Consider the following 26,211-nt stretch of genomic DNA (forward strand, 5'->3'; position numbering starts at 1 on the left):
AATTGCTTTATTTAAAAAAATAAATATAATAGTTATAAAAAAGTATATAATAATAACTTAGGGTAGAGTATAAGTGTAACTTTGTAGAAATTGTTTCAATGAACTTTTAAACTTCAATGTTTGAAACTTTTATGTCTTGTATTTAATTACCATACAAAATAATCTAATCTATATTTATTTATAAAACTTTTATTTATGTATAATGTTTATAAATGATTTCGATTATAATATATTTATATATAAGCAGTTTGGTTTCAATTTGGTTTTATTTATGCATAAGTAATTCGTTTCTATTCTTCAATTTGACACAGATGAATGGTTCAGTTCGATTTCAAATGGAATTTTTTGCATTTTTTGGTTTGATGCAGTTTTAGTTTCAAACCGAACCGTGAACACCTCTACCTTGAATGAACATTTTTCTTTGGTTGTTACTTTACTAATCTTCCTAACGTTTTTTTTTGTTCTAACTGATTGTTTCAACGTAGAAAGGGATGTGGAGAGTGAAGCCCCCCCCCCCCCCCCCCCCCCCCCCCCCCCCCACATTGAAATGGAAGAACTCAAATTAAAATTGTTCCAACACCAAACACGCCTCTTTCTTTACAAAAAACAAAAAGAGTTCTCCATCATGATTGGTAGGATGTGGACATCGTTTTTGTTACCACCCATAAAATTAATGAGACAGAAAATTGGGAAAATGTTTTATATTTTTTAAATAAAATATCCCACTGTTACACAGATAATTGTATCATTATATATATATTTTAGTATTTTGAATCACCCATAAAATATCAAACATATATATATATGCACAATACAATTCAATTGGTTAAGATGTTATACTTTGAATCAAAACAATTATGATTGGTGAACTTAAAAGAAAAAGAAAAAAAACAAGAAATTCAATTAAATTACGATCACATGCACCCTTAGAAAAATTGTGGTATAAGGAAGGTGAGTTGAAAAATTAAAAATCTTGGGGGAAGGGCACATGTGGGAAAAGGAATAAATAAATGTGATGAATAAAAAAAGGAATTGTGTGGTAAGAGAAATGCAATGCCCTGTCTAATTTTGGAATTAATAAAAATTGGGAAAAAGAGAGAATTGGAATTTGTATATATGGACGGCAGGAGAGGTTGGTGTCTTCTGTTGTCGTAGGAAAATGGAGGGCACGTGGGAACTGCATTGCTAAGCGTCCTCTTCACTCCAAAGTCCAAACGGGGGTCGGTGGTCCAATATTCTTCTTTCTTTCTTTCTTTCTTTCTTTCTTTCTTTCTTTCTTTTTTTTCAATATTTACGGTCTAATTAACTTTTAATTTTGGGTATTATATCCTATCCTAATTAGCTTCTTCCACTTATCACCATCTTTTCTCAACAAAATACAACCCTCACCTTTTCCCTCTCCTTTTTCTCTTCCTTCCCACCACTTACACCTCGATTTATCTCTTTTTTCTTTTTTCTTTTTTGCCACTTCAGCATAAATATTAATCTCATATATATAAAATAAATATCTCACTTCAACCTATTTCTATCCATTCATACCTTCCCTAAAATCCATATTTGTATTTAATACCCAGTATTTTGACCAAGGAGTTGTCCGAACTAGAGTAGAATTGTGTGTTTGTAACATTATTTTAACTTTGTTTTCTTCTAAAAGTTTCTAACATCCATAATCAAAACACATCGATTTTATATTTTTTTAAACATTTTAGTAAATTTACAACACACTACGACATTGTATATTATTAGTCCCTAAAATTTAACGAACAAAGCTAAAATTAGTATAACTGTATAGTGTTTGTACAATGGAAGAAGTTTTATTCTCTTGCCCTACGGCCTATTATAAAATATATATATATATATATATATATAAATAATTTTAGTTCTTTTTATATTACATATAAAATAAATACTTTATTTTTGTTTAATGCCTGATTTTAATTCATTTGGTTTGAATAGATGGTCACTAAAACATCTCCCACCTACATGGTTTCCCAACAGAAAAAATGAATAAATGTAGGCAAAATATTTTAAGACTGTTCAATGTCTTTTTATGCTCGTACAAAGGCGTGTTTTAGAATATATTTCTAAATGTTTAATTCAAACAAAATAAATCATGAATGTTAAGGGCAGTTACGATTTTGAAATTTAGGAAAAGATTAATTTTAAGGAGTTGATATATATATATAGATAATGATGGATCTAAAGTATAGAAAAGCAGAGACATGCCAGTTTGGAGGCGTAGGTTGTTGGTCATAGATATGAGTCAATTAATTTCTAATTTTTGTTGTTCGATTAGAATCGGAACATGGGTGTGGATAAGTGTTGATGATCATGAAAATCAAAATTAGGAGTGGAGGATATATGGATAAAAGAAGGTAGGGGTAGGTAGTGTTGGAAAATGAGGAAGAAAAAAGTACTGTTCTGAATAATTAAAATGAGTTAGTTAAGTGTTGGTGAAGGATAGTAATAATAGTAATAATAATAATACAATTATGTATAAGAGAGAGAGAGATACAATGAGATGCTGAGAGAAGGACGTGGTTTGGTTAATTATGGGAACATTCTGCGGGCGGTTGCTCTGAAAGGACAGGTGGAGCTAACAAAACCATCTACCAAGTGAAGATATGTGTTGAGGTGGTGACATGTGGCGACGTTGATCCGGTTCAGGTGAGGCGAGTCTCTACTGCTGAGTCGGAGCTCTCGTCCCACCTCAGAGTAAGCCCACTCGGTTTCCTCCACACACTTCTGGATCCACCTCAAACGGCCACCACCTTCCTCAACGTTGTTGTTGTTGTTGTTGTTATTATTCACAACGAAACCAGGAAGTTTCGTTATCACATCCTCAGAGTTCACAATTCGCAGCACCTTTGTCCCTTGCTCCTCTAGCCGCTGCCTGAATTTCCTGTTACCCACTCGTGGCCCACCGAACGACATCACTGTCACCATCGGCGCACTTGTTTTGAAGTACTCTTTTATGTCGTATGCTGCAAGGGTCGCCAATGCCGCCCCCAGACTGTGGCCTGTGATCGTCAGGCTCAATGGCTCCTCCCCATACGATTGCAGGATCCTTCCTATTTCCTCTCGCACCATCTCCTTCAAGCTCGGGCAGGACTCCGTCCCCGAGCTGTACAGACTCAGGAATCCACTTTCCACCATCGCCCCACCCTCCTCCCCTGGAAGCATGGTTAGAGTGGCTCTCAAATTCTCTAACCACTCCAAGCACGTGGCGGTTCCTCTCAAGGCAATGACCACGTCTCGACGGCCAAGGCGGGAGATTTCATGCTTGTCCTGGGAGACGGCAACGTAGCCGATCCAACTGGAGTTGGTCGAGAAGGAGGGGGTGTTGGGAAGCCAGCGAGGGAGGCAAATTCCGGAGGTGGCTCTCAAGTGCTTGGAGACTCGATACCCAGTGGAAGGAAGGCCGGAGCTCTCCAATAAGGAGGCCTTGGAGTGGAGGCAGGTGGCGTAGGTGGGTGAGGAAGGGTCGAAGTCGAAGGATTTGTAAGCAGCATCCACAAACTGGCCGTAACGAAGAATTTCATTGCGGAGATTATCGTCGAGTGGGTCAAGGAGGCCTTCCCAGTTACCCAAACCAGCGTATTCCTTCCATCTCTTTCCCACTTTTACTCTTAATTTTAAACAATCTGATGCTCCTGTGGAACTACTCGAAGACGAAGAAGTAGCACACCTCAACTTATTTTCCACTCCATGCATATGCAACTTGGTTTTGTATAGTACTGGTTTGCGCATCGTGGCCGTTTGGTGGTTGGGAATTGGGACGTTCGGATTTTGGGCTACCCTCATCCTCTTTCCTTTTAATTTTTTTTTGTTTTTAATATTTACGTTTGGTAGGTCTAATCTAAAAGTGTTTAGAAGGAGGGAGGATTGGTTTGATAAATAAATAAATAATAGAAGGAGAACGAGGGTTGGAGGTGTGTAGTGTTGTGGTTTTGGTTGTTTGAAGTTTAGACATATGTGTGTGTATATATATAGGGGGAGAGAGAGAGAGAGAGAGAGAATACTGGAAGAGATAATTATAGGATAGGAAGTAGGGGAGGAGGAGAGAGATTATGATGAATATCACATCCTGCGTGGAAAGCGAGAGTGTGTCACTTTAATCATATAATAAAATCTACCTTTAATTTGAAAACCCATTTTACGTCACTAGGAATTAATGGAATGAAGATTTCATAGATATAAAGAAATAAAAGGCCGGAAAGGTTGGAATAGTCTTTGCAACTTTGCATTGAAAAAGATAGGGCCGGGTAGGACGGAGGCGTATGAATACGAAGGAGGAAGAATAGAGGAATACAATAAATTAAAAATTTCGGTATAACTGCAAAAACTGCAGGGAAGTATATTTTCTCAATTTCATAAATTAATTTATATATTAAAAAAAGAAAAAAGAAAAAAGAAAAAAGAAAAAAGAAAAAAGAAAAAAGAAAAAAAGAAAAGGTGGTGTGTGCATTGCATTAGGATGTGGACGTGGGCGTGGACGTTTTCGTAAAAGGCGCTGAGAAAGGCATCGTCACATCTAAAGAGTCAGTGGGTCACCATCCAATGAATCCGCAGTATCAATGATCAAATATGAATTCCTCAACCCAACTTTCCGACCGTCTCCTCCTCTACCTCTACTTTCACCCATCCTCTCCATATTTTTTTTACTTATTTTTACATTTTCTTTTTAGCTTTTTTTTAACATCCACCTCTATCTCAATTCATACTTCTAATCTATTCTCAAATATTTACCACACCTTTCAATATTCAAAAACATTTCAATTTATATATGTAAATCGATAATTCATAATTTATCTATCCATTTACACCTTCACTTAATATAAATTTATCAATTTAAAAGTACTTTTAATATTAGTTTAAATTAATATATTTATGAAAGTTTAAAATTTAAATTGATACAATTATTATCCTAGAATATTCAATGTTTAGGATTCGAATTGATACAATTATTAATTTAAGGTTTAAATTTATATCATTCCAAAAGTTAAAGAATAATATAAATTGAGGAAAAATTGCACAACTAAAGTATGAACTAATATAATTTTTCAAAAGTTACCGTTGTATTTTTCTAAGTTTCAAAATTTTAAAAAATATAAACCCCAAACTAATCCAAAATAAAAAACTTGACTCTCAAACTTAGATCGTTGTATAAATTATGTTGATTATAAGTTTAGGGTTCAATTAACATAAGTTTAGGGTTCAATTTTAATAATTTAGAAGTTTAGAAACCTAATGGTTTCTATTGAAAGGCTAAAGATGTAATTGCAATGGGTTTTTTTTTTTTTTTTTTTTCCTTTCAATTTGCTAAAAAATAAAGTGAGTGGCAATAATCATGATATAGTTCCATTAAGGCTTATGTTCCCGGATCACATCAATAATAATAATAATTTAAATCTAAGCTAGGCCTCACTGGTAATCGGATAATCTCACTTGATGTACATTACAGTTTGAACTGCAATCTAAAATCTAAATATGTCATTCAAAGCTTCTACTTTATCCCATCATCATCAATCTAACTATACTTTCCACTTTGATTTACACTAAATGTCATTGAGTTTTGTTGTTTTTCTATTCTCTGCACAGTACATTCAAATTTACAGTTTCTAGAAAAATATATACTTTACCTGCCATAAGTATAATGAAGTGTTCTCATTTACAAAATTCATTTTCTAATTTATCAAATCACCTACACCAACACATATATGGATCACCTGAACATATTGGGCATTGCGTCCTTGTATATATATATATATATTTATATATAGAAAATGAACCATTAATATATAGATATTTCTTCGTTTCAGAAATAAATTTATATATATCTTTCCTAATTCTTAGCAAAAAGAAGTTGACGGAGTAAAAAGCTGGGGTCTAAGAATAACATATATATCTTTAGGGGTAAGAAATAATATCTACAAAAAAAAATAAAATATCAACAAGTTAATTATTAAGGGAGATATAATATCTAAACGAAAAAAATAAAAGAGGGGTACAAATAAAGTGCAAAAACTGGGAACACAGATATTTTTTTTGGTAACGAAATGTGATATGATCTTCAATATTTGATTTTGACATCCTTTTAATATCTACATATCACTTGAATGAATATATATTTCAATAATTTTGAATGGATGCATGTAGTATTCAAGTTTCTTTCTTTCGTCTCCCAGCTTTTTGATTCGGTCCATATCAATTCAACTAAAACTATCTATACAAATATATACATTATTTTGATCATGAAATGAGGAAGTTTGAGATATCAGACAGCAAAAGATGCCAAACCTTCTAACTCCCATTTATTTGTTTTATTTATTATTCTTTTCTTATTTATAAAAAGCCAAAACCCACTTTTGGCTTTTGCTAGGGTACGTTCCACCACCTACTTCAACACACAACACAATTCATTCATCGCTCCCTTTTAATTATTGAACCAATCTATATTGTTGTCTTGGGTGCCTCATATATATTTCCACAAACTATTTTGCTTCATCTAAACATGCCAAATTCCTATAATATAAAAACAACAATTTCAAAAATGTTTTCAATATCAAATAACAACACTTATCATTTCTTAAAAAATTTAAACTGCGTTAACCCTTTAGATTTTAGGGTTTTCCAATTAGCTGTCTTTTTTTATCTCCAACGACCCAAATTTTGAAAACTAAAAAAAAAAAAGTATATCTTTCAAAATTTTATTTTTGTTTTTAGAAATTTGCTAAGAATTCAATGATTGCATTTAAAAGAAATAAAAATTATTTAAATAAATAGAGGGTAAATTTTTAAAAACTAAAAACTAAAAATTCAATTGATACCAAACTGCAGGGGCTTAAATAGTGTTTAGGAGTATCAGTAAGACTTATATACAACATTGTGAATTGTGATATATATAGACAAAAGCGAAATTGCTTGATTTTCAAATGGGTAAAAAATTACATAATATATATCAAAATATAATGATATTAAATCGAATAGGTATGAAAAATAATGTGAAGTAGAAACAAAATGTTATTATGTATATTTTTATAGCTCACTCTGCACCCTAATAGCCATGGTGGTAATATTCAATTAATACTGTAACATGGCTACGTATAATATATATAGTCTGTCCACAGGGTAAGGTGTAGCCACAAGTTTTTAGGGCTATACACCAAAACTAATTTACCCTCCAACTTTATATATATTGAATACATGTAATCTTCCAATTTTGAAAATTTTAATATTGAGGGTTTGCTGCCAAAATAAGCCTAACTTATCACTCAGAAAAATGAAAGAAAAGTCTCTATACATTGCTTATCCCTTTTATATGTGTTGTGAAAGTAGTACACGATCCATGCACTGCAATATAATTATAACTTGTGATTTTAGATATGCTAATGTAATGATAATATTTTCTTTAGTACAAATAGACCTCTCGGTTATCTTTAACTTATATTAATGTTAATTGAGTTAAATTTTTATTGACAATGATAATATTATTATAGTATAATTTGGGATATCAACTATAAAATTGGTAGAGTAAATTATCGATCTAAGGTACCATTGCACAACTATTTATAACTACTCGCAATAGTGTTTACTTCATATGCTTGTTTACTAAAGTTATAATTTTTCACTCAACTAAAAATAATTTATACTCTAAATAATTATTATAATTTAAGCTACTATTATAACTACTAATTATAATAATCAATGCACTAACGACCTATAAACCACTATATATCTATATGTATATAGATATGTATATGTATATGTATATAGATACGTATATGTATATGTATATGTATATAGATATGTATATGTATATGTATATAGATATGTATATGTATATGTGTTTTAACACACAAATATAGAAAGTGTAAAATTATGTGACGTAAAAGACAGAGAAAATAAGGTCTACCAACTGATGCCATATTTATAAAGGCAATGATTGGCTGGCCTTTGATATTGTACTGCTTCCTTACACACTATACACTATACACTAAGGAAATTGGAACCCTTTTTTTTGGGTGTTTAATATATCTTTTAAATATATACATATATATATTTACACTGTGGAATAATGTGACTTCATTTCATACCCTTCCCTTGCATAACAGTGTATCTCTTTCCCTCTTTAGGCATCTGACAAGATTTTTGTTCTTTTTTCTTTTTAAATTTCCATGCAATTATATATATCAATTATCTTTTATAGAAAAAAAAAATCAATTAACTTTTCAGTGGGTAGTTTTATTTCACATGGAGGGGAATTATGATTATTCAATTTATGAGGTGCAGTATAGAAAGTTTTGGAGAAAGAAGCATTGTGTTATTTCATTAAGGGCATACTGGAGACAAAGATTAGGCAATGCGAAAATGTTGAAGTTTGGATTTGAAGAAAGATAAACTAAACTTGCTTGGGATTCACATGGCTTTCTAATTTTTAAATAGTGTTTACGATTTTAGGATCTATATTGGTTGTGACATTGCACACAAACTCAAACTCAGCACACCCGGTGATACCCAAGTTGAGAAATTTTTCATGTTTAACATCTCAAAAATAAAGAGGGCAGGGCACACATATTATACTTATAATTTATGAAAAGAAAGAGGAAGAAGAAGAAGCAAACTCCACGTGGAATAATTAATTAATTTAATAGACCTCATAAATGCATGAAATTTCCTTTTGTGCAAAATATCACAAAAGATTCTTCACAAGTCTCATGTTGTGCAGTTCAAAAATAAGTATAATTTTCATATTGGCAATGGGAAGACCCCACCCAGAGACCTTCTCTTTCTCGTGTTAATAATAATAACCCATGCCATCTTCATCTACATTCTACAACTATGGAACTTTTGCACTTGTTTTACACATTACTCCCTTTTTTTCATGTGCACTTCACGTGTTTGGGAATATGTTTTTTTTTGCTTCTTTCTTTTTTCTTTTTTATTCCTATTCTTTTAAAGCCAATATGTCCTTTGGAAATTACTTACAAACACTAACCTACCTGTTTTACCTTTAATAAATTAATTATTTTCGAAAAGACTACACAAATATGTGGCCTTACTATTTTACAATGTGGGTAAAAAAAATACCTATATATGAATTTATATCTCTATGATCACTACTTTTCATATGTTATCAATTAACCAATACATGAGTAGCTAGGTGAATAATTCTCTCCTTGGGAGAGGGATTGTTCCTTAATTTGGAACGGAGGTATGAAATTGACAACAATTTGTGTGGATAAAAAAAAGATTGGTCCTCTCCTCTTTAAATAGGTCATATCAACAATTGTGCGCACAATGATTATATGTATATGATTTCACAAGTTATACGCATAAGAAATTGAGATACCATGTTATACATATTATCGTAGCGTTAGCTTACTACACGTGTAGAAGTTGACTTGAAGTATTGTATACATGTGAAAAACAATTTTTCTTTTTTTATAAAAAAGGATGGAATGTTTGTAAAGGAGACAAGGACAAAGTGACATCCTCTAGACTTGGAGTGCTATGTATTGAGAACCTAATTGGAGCTTGAGTTGGCATACAATAATCATTTTTAATAACTCCTATTTTATGGCTATTGGTCCCTCTATTTGCTGTGCAAATAAAGGGGCTTCTTTTTTGTATACATATGTTATTAACATTATTGACTTTTATTATTACTTTGGATGCGTTTTAGACATACTTAATTTCCAATCAATTTAATTAATTAATTAATTAATTAGCTAATAGAGACTACGATCATCCGAGTGAGAAAAGAATAATGAGGAAATAACGCTTAACAACTACTCTTCACCTCTTATATAGCTAAAGAAGTCAGTTGATGAGCGTCTTCTTTTTGTTTTGTAAAGAAAAATTGTATCTTCCAATTCGTAAGGTATTTGGAGAAGTTGGGTTATGGCTGTTGTTTCCTTTGTCCTCTTGAGTTGAACTTTATTAATTAGAAATAAATAAATAAAAGAGGAAAAATACATGAATGAGGTGGGAGTTATAATGTCCTTGATTCTTCTTTGATAAGGGATATCCAATTGACTCATGTATTATTGGTGCGGCCCATTTTAGAACTGAACTGAATATGGAATGTGGAAGCCCTCAAACTATGTCTTTCGGCCCATTTTAGATTTGAGCTGAAAGATAGGATGGAATGTGGGAAAAGCCTAAATTATTCGACTTCAACTGAATTATGGAGTGGGGGAAAGTCCAAACTACTTGGGCCAGCCCATTTTACAATTGAGGAGGAATGTCTGAAAAGCCCAAACAAGTGTCTCCTTCCATTCATTGCATCGGTGTTGCTCTGCTTTCCGGTCCCAAATTCAAAGACCAGAACAGTACGGCATAGAACCGAACAATGCAATTGCCCTCTCTTTGTTTCCCTCCTACCAAACTTCACATCTCCCATCACTTTGTAGGACTTCACTTCACTTCCATTTCCACGAAATCCTTCTTTCCCTCTTCTCCCTTCCTCTCCAATTTCCGTCTCATTCCAATACAGTCCCAAAGCAAACCCCACAACCGCAATTCAAGTCCTAAACCTAAACATGGAACTATCAGACTCAAGGGTAACAAGGAAAATGTATGGAGCCTGGATAACGAGCTCGCCAAGCCCCAAAAACAGAGAGATAGAGCAACCAGGAAGAACCCCAAAGGTAGAAGGGTCATTAAGAGCAGGAGAAATAAAGGTGGCACAATTCTGGTTTCTGGTGCTATGCTAATGGAGGTCGAAACCGTTCTTCAAACTCAGGTACTCTTTTCCCTTGCTGCTTATTGTTTTACTCGATTCGGGTTCCACTTAATCTCCTACCTCATAACGCCATGATTCTGTAATACTATCAGGAACCTGTAATTAAGCCAAATTGGAATACATTTGTTAGCAGTGTAAGTGGAATATGGAAAGGGGTGGGCGCCGTATTCTCTCCTATCACTGCAGAAATGGAGCCAATTGAAATTGGAAGCAACAATGAAAACCTATATGATTGCTATACTCTTTCTTGTGTTGATAACGAGCGGTTTTTATCTGGAGAGCAGACAAATCAAATTAAAAGGAGAGTAAATTGGGTAACCTTAAATCCTTATGGCGAAACACCCCTAAACCCTGGAGATGCTTCCTCAACCTCTGAAACAATGGTAGGCAGAAGCCCGAAAAGTTACCGTTTGCCAAGTTTCGAGTCTTTTAATTTTGATAAAAGTGACGTGCTGGAAGAAGATGTTATGGGAAATGAGCCCGGCCTTGTCTTCTTTGAGGTAAGGTTCCTTATTTTTTCTAGATTGATACAGAGATTATTTTTATCAAATTGCGCTTATTAAAACATTGATGGTTATTTAAGCTTCTACACTTTTATCATCTTTTGTTGCACTTGTACTGGTCGAAATAGTATAACAAGAGAAAACTTGGGATACTACTATCAGCATGTTTTATCGATCTCTCTTGAGTGTAGGAAGTATTTCCTCCCTTGGGTATCATCTGGTGAACATTGATCTTACGTCTAATCGGAACCAAAACACAATCTCAACTATGTTGAGAGGTAAATGACAAAAACTCTCGAGATAACCAAGTAATTTGAGGAACTTGGATCCTCCCCTCAAGCCCTAATTCACATTCCTCTCCCTCTCCCTCTACCTCTATTTTTATAACCAAATATCATAACATAACAATCTCCCAAACTAATTACTAATATACTCTTAATATCCTCATAACTCGCCAATACCATTAAATATCATAACATAACAATCTCCCAAACTAATTACTAATATACTCTTAATATCCTCATAACTCTCTAATACCATTAAATATCATAACATAACCACCTCCCTAACTAATTACTAATATACTCTGTTCTCCTAACACTCAAATACCATTTCTATCAATGTCTTTTGTCTATGTTGTTCAATTTTACTTATTAATTCTTAAAAAATATATACATACACACACACACATATATATAGAATTGAACCATGGATAATCATTTGTAACTTATTGTCCATGTCAGCTTACATGCACTTTGACTAATCCAGGGACGAGAGTATTGGTTAACATCACTATGTCTCTATTTTTGTTCAAACTAATGCCACCATATGACAATCTCATTGGAAAATTCCAGGATGGATCCTATTCTCGCGGTCCTGTTAACATTCCTGTGGGAGATGTCGATGATACCAATTATTACATAAATCCAACTTTCAAGTTCGAACAGGTAAGTTAAGTTTCTAAACTGCATTGTTGCTATTTCATATATCTACTTGTTTTAAGATGACCTTCTTATCTCTTTGTTTTTATCAAGTTCAAGGTGAGTTCTTTTTTTTCCTTTTCCTTTCTTTCGCTTTTTGATAGAAAACAATATGACATATTGACCGACAGAAGATGTACAAAAAGGAGGTTAGATATTCCTATAAAGCCAAGGTGATTATAGAAAGATTCTTGGTGCAAATCTGCAATCAAACTCTATTCATACAGTTCTGTGAGTCAACCTGTTGAAAGTTCTTTTTTTTTTTCCTTTCAAAGCATAATCTTCATACGAGAGCCACCTCTGAAAAAAGGATTCCAGAATAGCCACGAAAGAATCTTCTAGAGATGAGTTGGAGGATGGTTCAACTGTTATTAGGAGAAGCCCATTAAAGATTGAAGGATCTAAATAGCTCATGCCTGTTAGCGGCAGCATATTATCAGAAGAAGAATAGGAACATACCACACTCACTATCTTTGCACAAAAACACCAGCTACTGAGACAAAGAAACTGTCGACATTCTTTTCAGCATTTGTGCAGTATATATTGATTATTAAGCATCTCCGGAACAAAAATTCAAATGATAGATTTTACCTTCTTGTAGACTCTAAATTTCCTTATGATACTAACAATTCTTTAGAGGACCATTCCTCAATCCCTAAATCATAGAACCTCCTTCAAATTTTAAAATACCAATAAACAGAGTGCAACTGCTCTGGGAGAAGAATCTTCAGAACCCTTTAGAGTCTAGGGAAAGCAGAACTGTAGTAAAATGAACTGCAATGCACTATTTTTTGTTACTTACGAACTAGAACTAGAGGCTACTATGCAATATTTACACATGGGCAGGTGGTACATGTTTTCTCTATACGAACTGGTACACCCGTTCATGATGCTAAAATTGAGGCTATCTTAGTCACTCTTAAAATGCTCTCCTTTCATGTCCTTGATGATTTCTTTTCCCTTGGCCTCTCCATCTTGTCTCCCTTCCCTCATTTTGGTTCTTTTGCCGTCCTGCAAGCTCTAGGCTGGAACTACATGTGCTATTTTGTGGTACTGAAAAAAATAGTTGATATTTATGTCAAAAGTGTCAAGGAAAGTAGAGCAAGGATCTCTGAGATCGGAAATACATAGATATATACAAACGTAACATATTTAACATAACATATATATGTCTATATCTCAACAGGGTGCCTCTATATAAACATTTTTTTCCATGCACACCTATACTTAGTAGTTAGTACAGAGGCAAGTATATTCATTTGAAGATACCAGTACACCTCAGAGCTTACAACCAACAATCTTTTAAAGCTCAAACGGGATGACTAAGCTCTCCAGTGGTAAACTTATCTTTTGTCTAGGATTCTGTCTTGATGATGAATCTAGCAGCCCATAAAAAAAAAAATTCTTCTCAGTTCTCACACGGTGAATTCCACTTCATATAAGATGCCTAACGCAAAATGGCTCACTTCGTTAACCAAAAGCTGCACATCTATTTGAGTTATGCACCGATCATAAATTCAAAAGCCTTGCCAATTTTCGACCTACTGTTCCCATCACCTGTTTGGGAATTGTTGGCCAGAGTCACTTTAACAAAAACCCACATTTATTTTGCAAATGGCGGATCTTGATAGTGGATGCTTGCATCTAGGGTACACTCACTAATCTTTGCAGTAAACTTGGGTTTCATTGGTGCGAATTCATGTGATTTTCAATGATAGTTGGGGAGTTTGCTGATATCTGGCCCTGTTAGTGTTTAGTAAAAGGCTGCCATAAAAGGCTCCGGATCGTTCATACCATTGAATTTAGTGGTGGCGGGTCAGACATACAAATACTAAGGGTTGCTGTGTATGAAGAACAGTGGGTCAGTCCCGCAAATATGTCTGACATAAGGTATCTTTTTTCTTTTTCTTTTTCTCAAAGGGCCTGGTGTTTTCTGTTTCTATTATTCACTTGATTTAACAGTTCTTAATCGTTCACTCTATTGTTTGTCAAGTGGGAGAGTGAATATTTGTTCTCCCAAAAAATGTTTAGATTGGATAATTAGGGGCTGAGGACACTTCAATTTGTAAACAGTGACGTGGAGTTTGATTTGAAACCATTTTCTCAACGGAAGCGAACTGATCCATCAGAACTGAGTGGGTCGTGGAAGGTGTTTGAAGTAAGCGGAACTCCAATTTTTGGTGAAGAGAGCAATGCAGGTTCTTATGTGTATCTGTGCACAGAAACGTTAAAGAAAAGGAGGTTACCAGAAAACCCAGTTTACTTCGGGGAGGAAGAAGTGATGGACATGCAGGATGTTACCATGCTGTGGCTTCCAGGTGGTGTCACTGCTTATGTTGATGTCAAAAATGATGGCATTCTCTGTATTGGAGTCGGTTGGTACTCCGACGAAGGTATCAACCTTGTTATGGAAAGGGACTATGGATCCGATGGGAACCTCAAGGAAGTAAGGTGGAAATCTGAATTAAAGAGAAGATGGCCTGACCCAATACCCGTTTGAATATTTTACCTTTGAACAATTCAGGTGTATGTAAATAACACAGTATACTAACTAAATCCATCTTATTTCCATCAATACTTATTCACGTCTCTATTTATATATAAATATCATTTACAAAAACCAACAAAATATTATTGCCCCTATCAACCGAATTTTTGCCCTTTTTCCACCTTCAATACTTTAATACAACGGTTCAGGATCAATCTTTGCTAAAGGGACTCTTTTTCATTGATTTTAATTAGTTTGCTTTTTTCAAATGCCAGTTGAAATAAAATAAAATACAAGAGATACCTCAACAACATGGAGATCAATACCAATTCATGTCTTCCGCACGCAAATGAAATCCAGAAGATGGAACTCTAAAAACAATACAGATTCCAAATCTCCAAATTTGAATATTCATTCAGAAACCAAACATTAATATACGATAAAGAATTCTCAGATAGCCCAAAAACCCCAAAAAAGATTTCACAGTTTGGAGAAGTACACGTTCCTCAAATTGCACAGTAGGAATATTGGCCCGTCTTTAAATTGGCTTGATCTTGAAGTGGAGTGAAATGAGAGAAAAGACGAAACATTTCAGATCCTACAGCCAAAGAAAAGCATATATGACCCATGAGTAGAACGCATAAAGGATATAACGCAAGAATCTGGAGATAGAGATGGCTTAAAGACGAATAAAATATCTTCCACATAAAAGCAATCTACATGGAAGACTAAGCCTTACCTGAACAAGATAATAGAATATCCGCAATCCTTCAGGATCCTTGCTGCTCTGCACATCGACAAGAGATCCAATCTTAGACGTAGTGAAGGAGATATGCTCATTTCCCATCACAATCTCAAGCTCCTGTCGTCCAACCCGATCTGGTTCTGGCCAATTATTATCATCTTCCTTCATAATCTGAACAGATGCAACAGTAACCTCATTATTTGGGACTCCAGAAGATGATATAAAAATGAAGCATTTCAAGGCAATTGATTAACAGACTTAACTCCGTGAACACTTCAAATGCATTATCTTCAAACAAAATCTCAAAACACTTGAAACGCAACATCTTCCTCCATAATCGGAAAGGTGCCATTTTCTTAAGACTGTAAGGAAGAAAATTGTAGAAGTTCGAGATCCAAATAGTAAAACAATCTCACCTTCTTTGGCATGGCTTAAGAAAAGAGGATGATATATCGGATCTAAGAGAAAGGTCATTCAATAACAGCATACGGAGACCCAAAAAATTCAAAGGCCCCAATGTGGTAAAATTCTTTTGAGATATGATTCTGAGATGAGCTTAAGGCTCCTTTTAACTACAGTGCACAGTGTGGTGCGTTTCCAGTCAGTTCATTATTGCTACATGGAGTCGAAAAGATATCTTCAAGTGACAATCGCATACAAGATGGAAGTTTTTTTATGTCCTTTCTTTGATTGATCTCCCTCTGTCAATTGGTGTTCTCATTTGGTCAAAACAAAAGGGATTCGATTTCATCTTTCAAAAGTTAAGAAATTGTCCACGTTTCTTTGGATCATTTTCCATTCAACACGTTTCATAAATTTTGAAGTCTTATTGATATGCTTACTTAAGTTACAACTCATGATGGAGCTTAAATTGAACTCTGTCGAGTGTCAAAACTATTTCGTCCCCCGGACATCAAAAATTGGTGAACTTTGACCTTATGTCTATGCTGTTCAATTTTATTTATTACATCCAAATTTTCTAGCTAACCGAAAGAAATACCCGTTTCCCACGATGAAGAATTATTTGTAGCTAGTTTAACAAATGGAAATGCTGGAATAAAGGGTTTTACTCCGGATGACCTAATTTGGAGAAGATTGATTTTGATGGCCCCAGTTTTTTGAAAAAATGAAGGATGACCATCTGTCCCGCGCACCATAAAGTTGAAGAAAACCCTAAAAATGGCGATATAAAGGAAACCCTAAAGACATAAAGGAAGGGACAGAGATGTTAAGATCCTGACCTCGCTGTCGGAGATGATTCGACGACATTCCCGAAGGACAGCAGGGGTGAGGTAGACTTCCTTGCGAATCATGGTATCGTTCTTGTAGTTGGAGTTGTTAGCATAGCGGAGCTTTCCATCGGGTCGGAATTCAAACTCCAAGAACTCATGTCCAAATTTCCCTTTGTGCCCCACATAATATCTCAAGTAAAACTCTCCGTTCTCCAAATCCTCCGCAGACATGGCTACCGCTTTCAAGCTTCGTCTTTCTTCCTCTCCCTCCACCTCTGCGACTCAAATTCTGGAAAAACGGGGAGAAGCCAATTATTTAAGGAAGTCGGATCTCAATGGGCCCTTAAGTTGCTGCCTTTGTTGGCCCATCAGCTCAGTTATTTCTTGGGCTTCTTTTATTGGGCTTTGTTCCTAGTGTATTGTTATATACTTAATTAATTATGTTGAATATAATTAGTATACTTGCAGGCATAACTTGAGAACTCAAATTTCACTGTTTTTCTACAATCATAAATAACCAAATATATTGGTAAATTCAAAATGTTAGCATAGATCAGATCTATAGAATAGATCAAGAGTTTATATAATAGATTTTGTTATATTTGCACGCTATAAATTTTGTTATTACTTCTAACATTGTTGCTCCATACGATTTCTTTTTTTAAAATTTATCAAATATTACACTTTTTGGTCTGACAATGGGAATAAGACAGACTAGAAATGAAATTTAATTACCATTATCGCCCCTATCTTTCTCAGCAAAAGAAAAAAAAGGGGGAAGAAGTTGGTATATCCAACTATTATCCTAATATTACTATTTTAAATCTTTTTTGTTTCAATATTTACTATATTTTAATTATCATCTTATTCTCTCCTTCTTACATGCTTGCTATTTATTATCTAGAATAAAATAATCCATTCCTAGTATGATTCGTGCACTCCGTTGATTACGATAATCAAATCAATGTTCAAAATACCATCTAAAAACTTACCAATAATAAGTTTATATTAAACAAATTTGAAAATGTTGCATTAAGTTTAAGTTCCACAGTTGTATTAATTTCCATGCTTTCCCTTTCGTGAGATTATGTTTTCAAAAGTAATTTTTTTGTTTTAATTCTAACGAGAATTTGAACATCCAGAAAACATAGGTCAATTATCATCGAACTATACCCAATACTTTTTATCCATTTTCGAGTTAACCCAAATCTAATTTTACTCCTTTTAGACTTTCTAAAGCAAACGACATTTCGGATAGTTGTTTAGAAGCTGGTTATTTAATGCTAACTTCTTTAATTATATTCAGAAAAAAGGAGCTTTTTGAAAATGCATGTTAGCATAAAGTATTTGATTTGTTCAACCACTACATCTTTTTGAATAGATGTTCGATATATAGTTAATTACCATATATTTTTCTGTATAAATTTGAAACAATTTAAGATATTTCGGTTGCTAATTTGGAGAAGAAATTGAATGTTATTGGTGAAGGAGTTTGTGTTGTGCGTGATCTAAAGGAGAGAAAAGATGAGTTGTGTATGAAACGGTGGAAATGATTTGACTCGTCCAGTCTCTGTATGATATGAGATGAGAATGATTAACAAAAATGGATAGCAGAAAGAAAAGGGGGGTTTTAATGATTCAATTTCAATAAAAGAGAACTCACAAATGGATCCCATTACACATGTGGGCGGCTGAATAGAAAAACAAGAGGAAGCCAAGGAAATGTATATATAAAAGAGGAAAAGCAAATTATTCAATCAATAAATAGAAAATAGATAGAAAGCACTGCATCTTCCCAGGCCGGTTCACGCTCTCATAACACAAACAGGGTGGCAACGGAAGCTCCGAAGATGAAGTGGTTGAGAGTGAAGAAAGCAGAGGGGGCGGCTGCGCTTGGAGATGGAGGCGGTTGAGTGCCGGTGGCTGGTGGGGTTGGGGTTGGGGTTGGGTTTTGGGTGGAATTGGCAGCAAGAACATTGACTTGAAGCTTCATGCCGGAGGCACAGTGGCCGGGAGTGGAACAAATGAAGTACCTTGGCCCCACCGCTGACAGAGGAATGGACGTGGTTCCGCCTGTGTGAGATTTGATAACCGAGCTGGAGGAGCATGCAGTGTAGCTTGCTTCATTCACCTCGTCCACTGAGTGACTACCACCATAATTGAACACTGCATTCCATTTTTAATTTGTAGTAAAACAAAAATAAAAAAACACTTAGAACGAACATATACATCTTTTATTTTTTATATTGTAATTAAAATTGAAAACTTGGTATTGTAAAAGAAAGGTAATTAAAAAAAAGTGTACCTAGTGTGTCGCCAACAGTAAACTTCTGTTGTGTAGCCCAGGTATCGTAATTGAACCCCTGATTCCACCCTGAGCTCCCCCCAACGATGATATCTGCTCCATAAACTGCCCGAACCGCTATCAAAACAACAAATACAGCAGCCGCTTTCATTGCCATTTCTGCAAACTGCAATTCTTGATCTTAACTGCAACACATAAATAAGTTTTTGATCCTCTACTTTAAATACAATACAATCATCGAAGAAAGAAAATTCTAAACCTTGTGTTTTGTATTTTTGGAAAGGGATTCAGTTAAGTTGTTACCTTAATTAACACACACACAGAGAGAGAGAGAGAGAGAGGAAATGAAAGCAATTGTTTGAGTAATTAAAGTGGGCTGGTTGGTTATATAGAATGTTTTGTGTTTAATTATGAAAAAGGAAGGAGGCGTCCCGGGTGAGGTCCGCCCACTTACATCTCTTATTACCGGACCCCCTTCCTTTTTAAAAATATTGTTTCTATTCTCCAATTTCCACTTCCAGCTCATTTCGTCAATAAAGTCTGTATCCCCTTTCTAGTTTGTAAAATTATAAGAATAATATAAGGGGTTATCATCATTTGAATTTTGACGTGGGATTAGGATATATGTTCTTGTTTGGACTTTTCTTCATATTCTACCTAATATATGCCATATCGATATCCATTGTGATTGCCATTAGATCACTTCAGCAGGATCACATTAATAACCTAACCTCTCCCATATCCTTATCTTCTGATTTCTATTTAAAATAAAGACTCAGATTATGGGATTACAAATTAAATTAGAGCCGACCCTAATTGGTCATTGCACGCCCAGCATCGGACATCACATTAGCCACCGGGTCAAACTTTCCTTTTCTCTCTAAATTACTATTTACTTTGGGAATTGGTACATAATACTAGAAGCTGCCTTCTTATTCTTTATTCAACCTCTTTTCTTTCCTCATGCCTCTCACCTAACACATGGATAATATATATATATATATAATGCAAAAGGATTAGGTGGAACATGATTCCACATTTTCTTTTTCCTTCCCTTTTTTCAAATTTAAGGGAAAGAGAAAAGGTGAAAGGGTTAGTTGATTGGCTTACATATAATATTAAGCAAAAGCATCTTTAAAATGCCTACCCTATGGTTGACCTTGTGGAGTTTGGTTTGGTTTTGAGAGATTAGATATAGATATATATTAGACTTCTAACTTGAAGTGTATAAAATGGATACATGCATGTATTATAATGTCAATATTGCATAACGTAACCAAACTTTGTTGAATAATTAGGGTTTAAAATGAAGCTGCATTTGAACTCAACAAACTATTAATTCACAACTACTCTATTTTCTAAACAATATTTTATCGAATATACCCAACCAATACATACATATGGTCATCAATATCATCCTTCTATTCTGTGTATTAGCTGAGATTGATTATTGTGCATGTGTGTGTATATATATATATACACACACACAATAACAATTAAAGTAGTGTGTACACACATCTTCAACCAACCCATTCAACAACATACAAGTTTTGGAAAGTTCTGAAAAAAGAAATAAAAATAATAAATAAAGGTATATCCTCCTAATTCAACTAGGAATTCCTATCATTATTCTCTCTTTCCACTCGGCTTTTTGCTAAGTCTTTCCCCTCCGTCAGCCACCGAACTTCCATTTACCAATCCATCCATTGGTTAATCAATCTGTTTTCTCTTTTGAATTAAATGTTAAAAAGTTCGATTTTCTTTATTTGCCACTCAGCTCCCATCAATATAACAGTCAACCACGGCCCTGGCTTTTCGCTCTCGCACCGACCTCAAGTACTCTCGAGTACTTTTACATTGGATCATACTCCCTTCCAATTATACTAGTGATCAAGAAAAACACTCATGATCATACATGTGAAAATTTATTGTTATGATTGAAGAAAAAACTATATATACAAATATATCAATGTTTGATTTGGAATGAATACAGAATATGTTGGGCGTTGACTAAAATCTTTGAAATATGAATTTATATGGTGAAATTAAAATTGTGAATGAATTCAGTTTTTAGGTTATTTCGTTTGCATGTTTTGTTGTAAGTTAGCTAGTTTCAAAGTAATAGTATTGTTTTGTTTTTTGAAAAAAAAAACAACTTTTTAGTCCTAATAATGGGTGTAATTAATCGTTTCAATTTAATCAATTTAGTCTCAGTTTTTGTTGAAAATAGATTTAAAAAGTTCGTAGCATCCGGTTAGGTCGTAAGGTGTTCATCGTCGGGATGGTGGGTCAATGTCCGATTGCCGATGGTCGCCCCCGTGCAAAGATCGGTTGAAATTGAACGTGGATGTGGCTTGTCGTCCGAATAGAGATGGTGTGGGGCTGGGTGCCGTGGTGCGTGACGATGGCGTCAAGTTGGTTGTGGCTCATCCCGTGTTCACTCCAGGGAGATTGGAGGCTGAATCAGACGCTACGGGGATGGTTCAAATGCTAAAAAGTCTGACTTTTGGGCTGTCCCCTTATGGGCTGAAGTGTTCCATTTGTTGGGCTCCTCAAAGGTTGTGGGCTTTGATTTTATTAATAGAAAGTGTAATAAAGTGGCCCATGAATTGGCTAATTTTGCTTTTCAAGTCTTGTGCTACATCTGATTGTGGTAGTGTGTTTCCTATATGGTTGGCGTTGGTTGTGGGCAAGGATAGAGCTCCTCTTGTTACAACTTCATCGTTTTTTAATTCCTCGACTCTAGATCACATTTGTCATATGACTTATAATTTAATAAAATAGTGAGACTGCGTAAAGATGGATGTTATCTTAGATGTATCATAGTATTATTGAAAACAAAAATTACCTAATGAATAATTAGTGTAAACAAGGTCTTACATATCATATTGACATATTGCCGGCTATGTGTACATAATATATATATCATAAGTTCGGTAATTAATTAAGAATGATTGGGTGATTGTAAATAAGAACAAACTCTAGCATCCTTGTAAATTCTGCCAGCCCTACAAAAGTAGCCCTTACTTGGGGCACAATGATTGTGTTGAGAGCATATGCAAAGTCCTTCCAACGCACAACCATCTTTGTATATAATCACTGTTCCTTCCACTCCAAGGATTTGATCTGTCCACTCATTTGAGAACAACCCATGGGGATCATATTCCTTCATAATCTTCAAAAACTTTTCTCTATCTCTGTATTTGTGAAATACTTGATGAAATGCTACGTTCCTGTTCTTTCCCCAATGGGGAATGCCTCCATATTTGAACACTGCCATTTGCTCCACCTCCTCTATCACGTCCTCGAAAAGCCTTGGACTCATCGGGTCTCTGCTTCTGTAATATGTGAAGTCAAAGTCAACGCCATCTTGTTGCTTCCCTAAGTAGGCGGTGGAGGCTCTAACATATCGCATGAGGATGCCGTTGTAGAGCTCGAGACCACAGAATGCCATTGGCTCCAACTCAGCAAGTCTCTGGACATCTTCGATGAAACTTTTGACCATTGTCAACTCAATGCTAATGGCTGTTTGATGGAAGAACTCTCCTTTGATCGAAGGATCCCAAGGGCATGTCGTTATTCTCAAATCATTGAGGCTGTCTAGGCAACTTCCAGAGGACTGAAGTCGATTGTTATACCCAATCACAGGATATTTCAGAAATGTGATGCCTATAATAGTTATAAGACATATATTTTATACATTTTTTGTTTAATATAATTAACTAACTAAGACCATAAAACTAAATTTAAGGATGGCGATCATTACCATTGTTGGTTAATCCGTAAGCCAATAGTGAAAGAGTGGACGTAATTAGGTTTCCACTTGAACACTTGGCAGCTGCATCACGCCTTGATTCTTGCTCCTCCTCTAGTAGAGTGAATTATTAGTCCATATATAATATTTTCAAAGGTGATTAATTTAATTAATTGGCGGGCTAACCAAAATAATTTTACTCAATAAATAATTGAAGTGTAAATAACATTAACCTGAGGCTCGAATAAGTGCCAAGCCTATGGAAGGTGTGGGGCGAAATGGGATAAAGTCGTAGACGCCATTACCGGAGGTATTGGACGGAACGCGGGTGTCTATGCGATACACAACTTTTCGATGGCTTGGATACCAAGTCATATCTCCAAATTCGTAATGTTTCCCAAACCTAAGTACTTCATCCCCCAAATCCTTGTCATCCCTTTTCAAATACGTGATGGATCGCTTGAACATAGGTTGTAATTTCAGAGTTACCTACACACATATTTTCCACAACCAATAATTTATTTTTTTAATAAAAATAATGATGAGGGATATTCTATGTCACAAAAATATATATTTCTAAAGGATGTGGAAGAAAGTGTGTAATGTGGATGGAAAATTGATATAAAAGGTGACTCACACTGTAATAATACCTTCGTACATGTCAACCACTCATCTGAGATTATAGCTTCGTCTTATGTATTTTAATTTCTCATCAAAACAAAACAAGTTCAACCACTCTACATCCTCCCAAATATTCCTTTACTCAACATCATTATTTCCACTATGCGTAAAAGAAGAAGAAAAAAATCCAGCGATTCTACACTTCCTCGTTACTTTTACCCAATCAACATTTTTCTTTTTATTTATACACCCTCCTAGCAAGTAACATCGCCAATTTTTAACTACTAATATAAAGATTTGTGTATCTTTTTTTTTTTACTGCACACTAAAGAAAGATTTTATCATGAGACAAACGAAAAAAAATTATAATTTTCAACACGTTTTATTGATGCATAGTGTATACTAAATTAATGTTTTATCAACTACTTTTCTTTTCTTCCGATTTAAGACAAATACAATAATTTAATTCAATAAAAGAAAAAGAACAAAAGAAAAAAGAAAAACCATTCGGTTAGAATGGCCGGCAAAATTTGTCATATAAGAAAGTGAGGATTTGCATCTTTATTCTTTTTTTCGAAAAATGTCAAAAGAAAAAAAGAATTTGAAAATAAAATAAAATTCTTTTTTTCTTTTGACATTTTTCGAAAAAAAGAATTAAAATATTTATAAATATAGTAAAATATTATATTATGTTAATAATATACTGGTAGGCTTAATTTATAGAAGTATAAAGGTGTTTCTAAAATCTAAAATTTTAATTCGAGAATAATATAACTATCATAAATAAATATAAATATAAAAATTTGAAAATAAAATTATTAAAAGAAAAAAAATGAGCAGTGAGTTTGATGGCAATTAATGGTGGGCAGGTTGAATTTTAAATGTTAAAATTGAGAAAAGAAATATTAATATTAAATTAGGATAAAGTTGAATAAAATATTAATTAAATAAGTAAAGAGGGGAAGACAGCGAAGATGCTGACCTGTGTAATAACTCCAAGAACTCCCAAAGAAACTTTGGCAGCGTTGAGATGGTTTTGGTCATCAGGTAGAATGGTCCGTAGTTTGGCGTATCCATCTTCGGAACCACCGGGACTTACCATTTTAACCGCCACAACGTAGTCGTGGACTGAGCTGCCTTTGCCCCATAGTGAGCTCCCATGAGCCCCGGTGCTTAGGAGACCTCCGATGGTGAGCCCCCACCAGTAAGGAGTATGAGGCAGCGCCAGCCCAGCCGTCGCAGCATCCTCTATGATCTGCCTAAGCGTGGCTCCCCCTTCCACGCTTATGCTCATTCCCTCAACGTCCACTTTCACAGTTCTGTTCAAGTACTTTGTGCTTATAACCACCCCCTCCTCCCCCTCCGGACATGCCAGCTTTGGAATGCTGTGAGAAAACCGAGTCCCCACCTTCATTTTCCTCAAGCCTCTCGTCGCCGCTGCCACCGCCAACATCACCTCCGCCTCTGTGGTTGGGTATATCACCTCCGCCACGCGGCAGATGCTTCGGTCCGGAAACGCGCCGTAGGAATTTGTGATGGTACAATTGGCGTATTTATTTGGGGATACGGATCCGCATTTGATGGGATCCTCCGGAGGACTGCATTCGGAAACAAGAACAAGAAACATGAAAACGGCCGAGGTCGAGCAGATGCCAACGCAATAAGAGGACCACCACCACCACCGGCGCATAGTGTACGTAGGACTTAAGTTTTCGCACAGCTTCAGGACACCCCCTTCTCTTACCGACTTTAGTTTATATATATAACACAAGAGAAAGCAGTTTACTTATTAAAGCTTCACCGATCCATTAATATCCCCAACTTCTCTCTGCCTAAACCTGGCCTACACAAAATTTTAATGAAGATGATTGTCTTTTCTGTAAGTTTTTTAGTATAATATTTGATGGTAAGGAAAATGGGAATATTATTGCAATTTTGGTTAATTTGTTGCTTCTACTCAAAATAACAAATGAATGATTACCTAACTTCCCACTACAGTCAGCTAAAGTGTTGTAGTAGGACACAGAGCGGTGCGTCTCATTTCAAAATAAATGCCCTAACCTATCCTTCTCGCCCCTACATACGACATTTCTTCTGATTCACACACACCTTATTTAAATAAAGGTTGATGAAAACATTGATGTGATACGATGCTCTTTTAATCAATTTTTAATTTCATAAAATGCTTTCTTTTATATAGTAATTTTTTGTTTTTCTACTGATATGTTATGAGTCTCTTTTTTCATTCCATCTCTTTTCCCTCTTAATTCCTTCCTCATTTTCATCTTTTAGCACCGAGTTTTTCTTTTCTATTTTTGCTATTTTTTGTTATTGGGTGCTTGTCTTTCATGGCATCTTATAATTAGACGGCCATGTGATTGGGTTGCAAAAATAGATGTAGATGTAGCCTAACTAGCTACGCAATATTGCTAAGAATAGAATAGATTGCCATATATATATATATATATATATATATATATGAATTGTTCTATGTCGAAGTTGTCATCCATTATCATTTCCTAACACATTTTCATGCGCCCATCATTTACGTTACTCCACCAAAACTTTTAGACGCGAAGATGGGCTTGACCACATACCTCATGTACGTTCATATTTTGTTTTAGATACAAAGAAAAACAAAAAATAATTCAATGTATAAAAAAATTGTCACGCACATACCTAAATGAAAATAGAGGAATGATGACAACATGAGAGACAAAAGAGCGTTTTGTTTTTAAACAATGATCGGGTATATCATGTATATGCTCTCCATCTTCCTTACCATACAAAGATAAGATTAAAATAAACCTAACTATGTGGTGCGAAGAGATAGTAA

At 34.8% G+C, this 26,211-nt stretch overlaps 5 protein-coding genes across 5 annotated transcripts; 1 reads left to right on the forward strand and 4 right to left on the reverse strand.

Annotated features, from left to right (window-relative positions):
- Positions 1–2,542: 2,542 nt before the first annotated feature.
- Positions 2,543–3,750, reverse strand: LOC103483103 (phospholipase A(1) DAD1, chloroplastic). The gene has a single exon (XM_008439548.3). The coding sequence runs from the start codon at positions 3,748–3,750 to the stop codon at positions 2,551–2,553; it is 1,200 nt and encodes a 399-aa protein (XP_008437770.2). The 3' UTR covers positions 2,543–2,550.
- Positions 3,751–10,288: 6,538 nt separating this feature from the next.
- Positions 10,289–14,805, forward strand: LOC103483104 (uncharacterized). Its single transcript, XM_008439549.3, has 5 exons — positions 10,289–10,747; positions 10,840–11,247; positions 12,105–12,197; positions 13,981–14,120; positions 14,304–14,805. The coding sequence occupies exons 1-5, from the start codon at positions 10,355–10,357 to the stop codon at positions 14,728–14,730; spliced, it is 1,461 nt and encodes a 486-aa protein (XP_008437771.1). The 5' UTR covers positions 10,289–10,354; the 3' UTR covers positions 14,731–14,805.
- A 213-nt stretch (positions 14,806–15,018) lies between these two features.
- Positions 15,019–17,047, reverse strand: LOC103483105 (protein mago nashi homolog). Its single transcript, XM_008439550.3, has 3 exons — positions 16,705–17,047; positions 15,458–15,634; positions 15,019–15,316 (listed from the first exon to the last, which is right to left on the reverse strand). The coding sequence occupies exons 1-3, from the start codon at positions 16,924–16,926 to the stop codon at positions 15,257–15,259; spliced, it is 459 nt and encodes a 152-aa protein (XP_008437772.1). The 5' UTR covers positions 16,927–17,047; the 3' UTR covers positions 15,019–15,256.
- Positions 17,048–18,303: 1,256 nt separating this feature from the next.
- Positions 18,304–19,533, reverse strand: LOC103483106 (basic blue protein). Its single transcript, XM_017043527.2, has 3 exons — positions 19,304–19,533; positions 19,001–19,185; positions 18,304–18,861 (listed from the first exon to the last, which is right to left on the reverse strand). The coding sequence occupies exons 2-3, from the start codon at positions 19,155–19,157 to the stop codon at positions 18,509–18,511; spliced, it is 510 nt and encodes a 169-aa protein (XP_016899016.2). The 5' UTR covers positions 19,158–19,185; positions 19,304–19,533; the 3' UTR covers positions 18,304–18,508.
- A 2,210-nt stretch (positions 19,534–21,743) lies between these two features.
- Positions 21,744–25,238, reverse strand: LOC103483108 (probable L-gulonolactone oxidase 6). Its single transcript, XM_008439552.3, has 4 exons — positions 24,358–25,238; positions 22,988–23,243; positions 22,767–22,868; positions 21,744–22,669 (listed from the first exon to the last, which is right to left on the reverse strand). The coding sequence occupies exons 1-4, from the start codon at positions 25,063–25,065 to the stop codon at positions 21,945–21,947; spliced, it is 1,791 nt and encodes a 596-aa protein (XP_008437774.2). The 5' UTR covers positions 25,066–25,238; the 3' UTR covers positions 21,744–21,944.
- Positions 25,239–26,211: the final 973 nt, after the last annotated feature.

The sequence above is a fragment of the Cucumis melo genome, chromosome 6, assembly GCF_025177605.1.
Source record: "Cucumis melo cultivar AY chromosome 6, USDA_Cmelo_AY_1.0, whole genome shotgun sequence".
Taxonomy (NCBI): Eukaryota; Viridiplantae; Streptophyta; class Magnoliopsida; order Cucurbitales; family Cucurbitaceae; genus Cucumis; species Cucumis melo.

Excerpts from the sequence above, each read along its gene's own strand:
- LOC103483103 (XM_008439548.3), bottom strand. The coding sequence starts at position 3,750 with ATGCGCAAACCAGTACTATACAAAACCAAGTTGCATATGCATGGAGTG.
- LOC103483104 (XM_008439549.3), top strand. The coding sequence starts at position 10,355 with ATGCAATTGCCCTCTCTTTGTTTCCCTCCTACCAAACTTCACATCTCC. Across the intron at positions 12,198-13,980 it reads CAACTTTCAAGTTCGAACAG|TGTTTAGTAAAAGGCTGCCA; the intron begins GTAAGTTAAGTT and ends TGGCCCTGTTAG. Across the intron at positions 14,121-14,303 it reads GCAAATATGTCTGACATAAG|TGACGTGGAGTTTGATTTGA; the intron begins GTATCTTTTTTC and ends ATTTGTAAACAG.
- LOC103483105 (XM_008439550.3), bottom strand. The coding sequence starts at position 16,926 with ATGTCTGCGGAGGATTTGGAGAACGGAGAGTTTTACTTGAGATATTAT. Across the intron at positions 15,635-16,704 it reads GAATCATCTCCGACAGCGAG|ATTATGAAGGAAGATGATAA; the intron begins GTCAGGATCTTA and ends GCATCTGTTCAG. Across the intron at positions 15,317-15,457 it reads TATTCTATTATCTTGTTCAG|GATCTGAAATGTTTCGTCTT; the intron begins GTAAGGCTTAGT and ends CTTTGGCTGTAG.
- LOC103483106 (XM_017043527.2), bottom strand. The coding sequence starts at position 19,157 with ATGGCAATGAAAGCGGCTGCTGTATTTGTTGTTTTGATAGCGGTTCGG. Across the intron at positions 18,862-19,000 it reads TACTGTTGGCGACACACTAG|TGTTCAATTATGGTGGTAGT; the intron begins GTACACTTTTTT and ends AATGGAATGCAG.
- LOC103483108 (XM_008439552.3), bottom strand. The coding sequence starts at position 25,065 with ATGCGCCGGTGGTGGTGGTGGTCCTCTTATTGCGTTGGCATCTGCTCG. Across the intron at positions 23,244-24,357 it reads TTCTTGGAGTTATTACACAG|GTAACTCTGAAATTACAACC; the intron begins GTCAGCATCTTC and ends ATATGTGTGTAG. Across the intron at positions 22,670-22,766 it reads TTACGGATTAACCAACAATG|GCATCACATTTCTGAAATAT; the intron begins GTAATGATCGCC and ends TAACTATTATAG.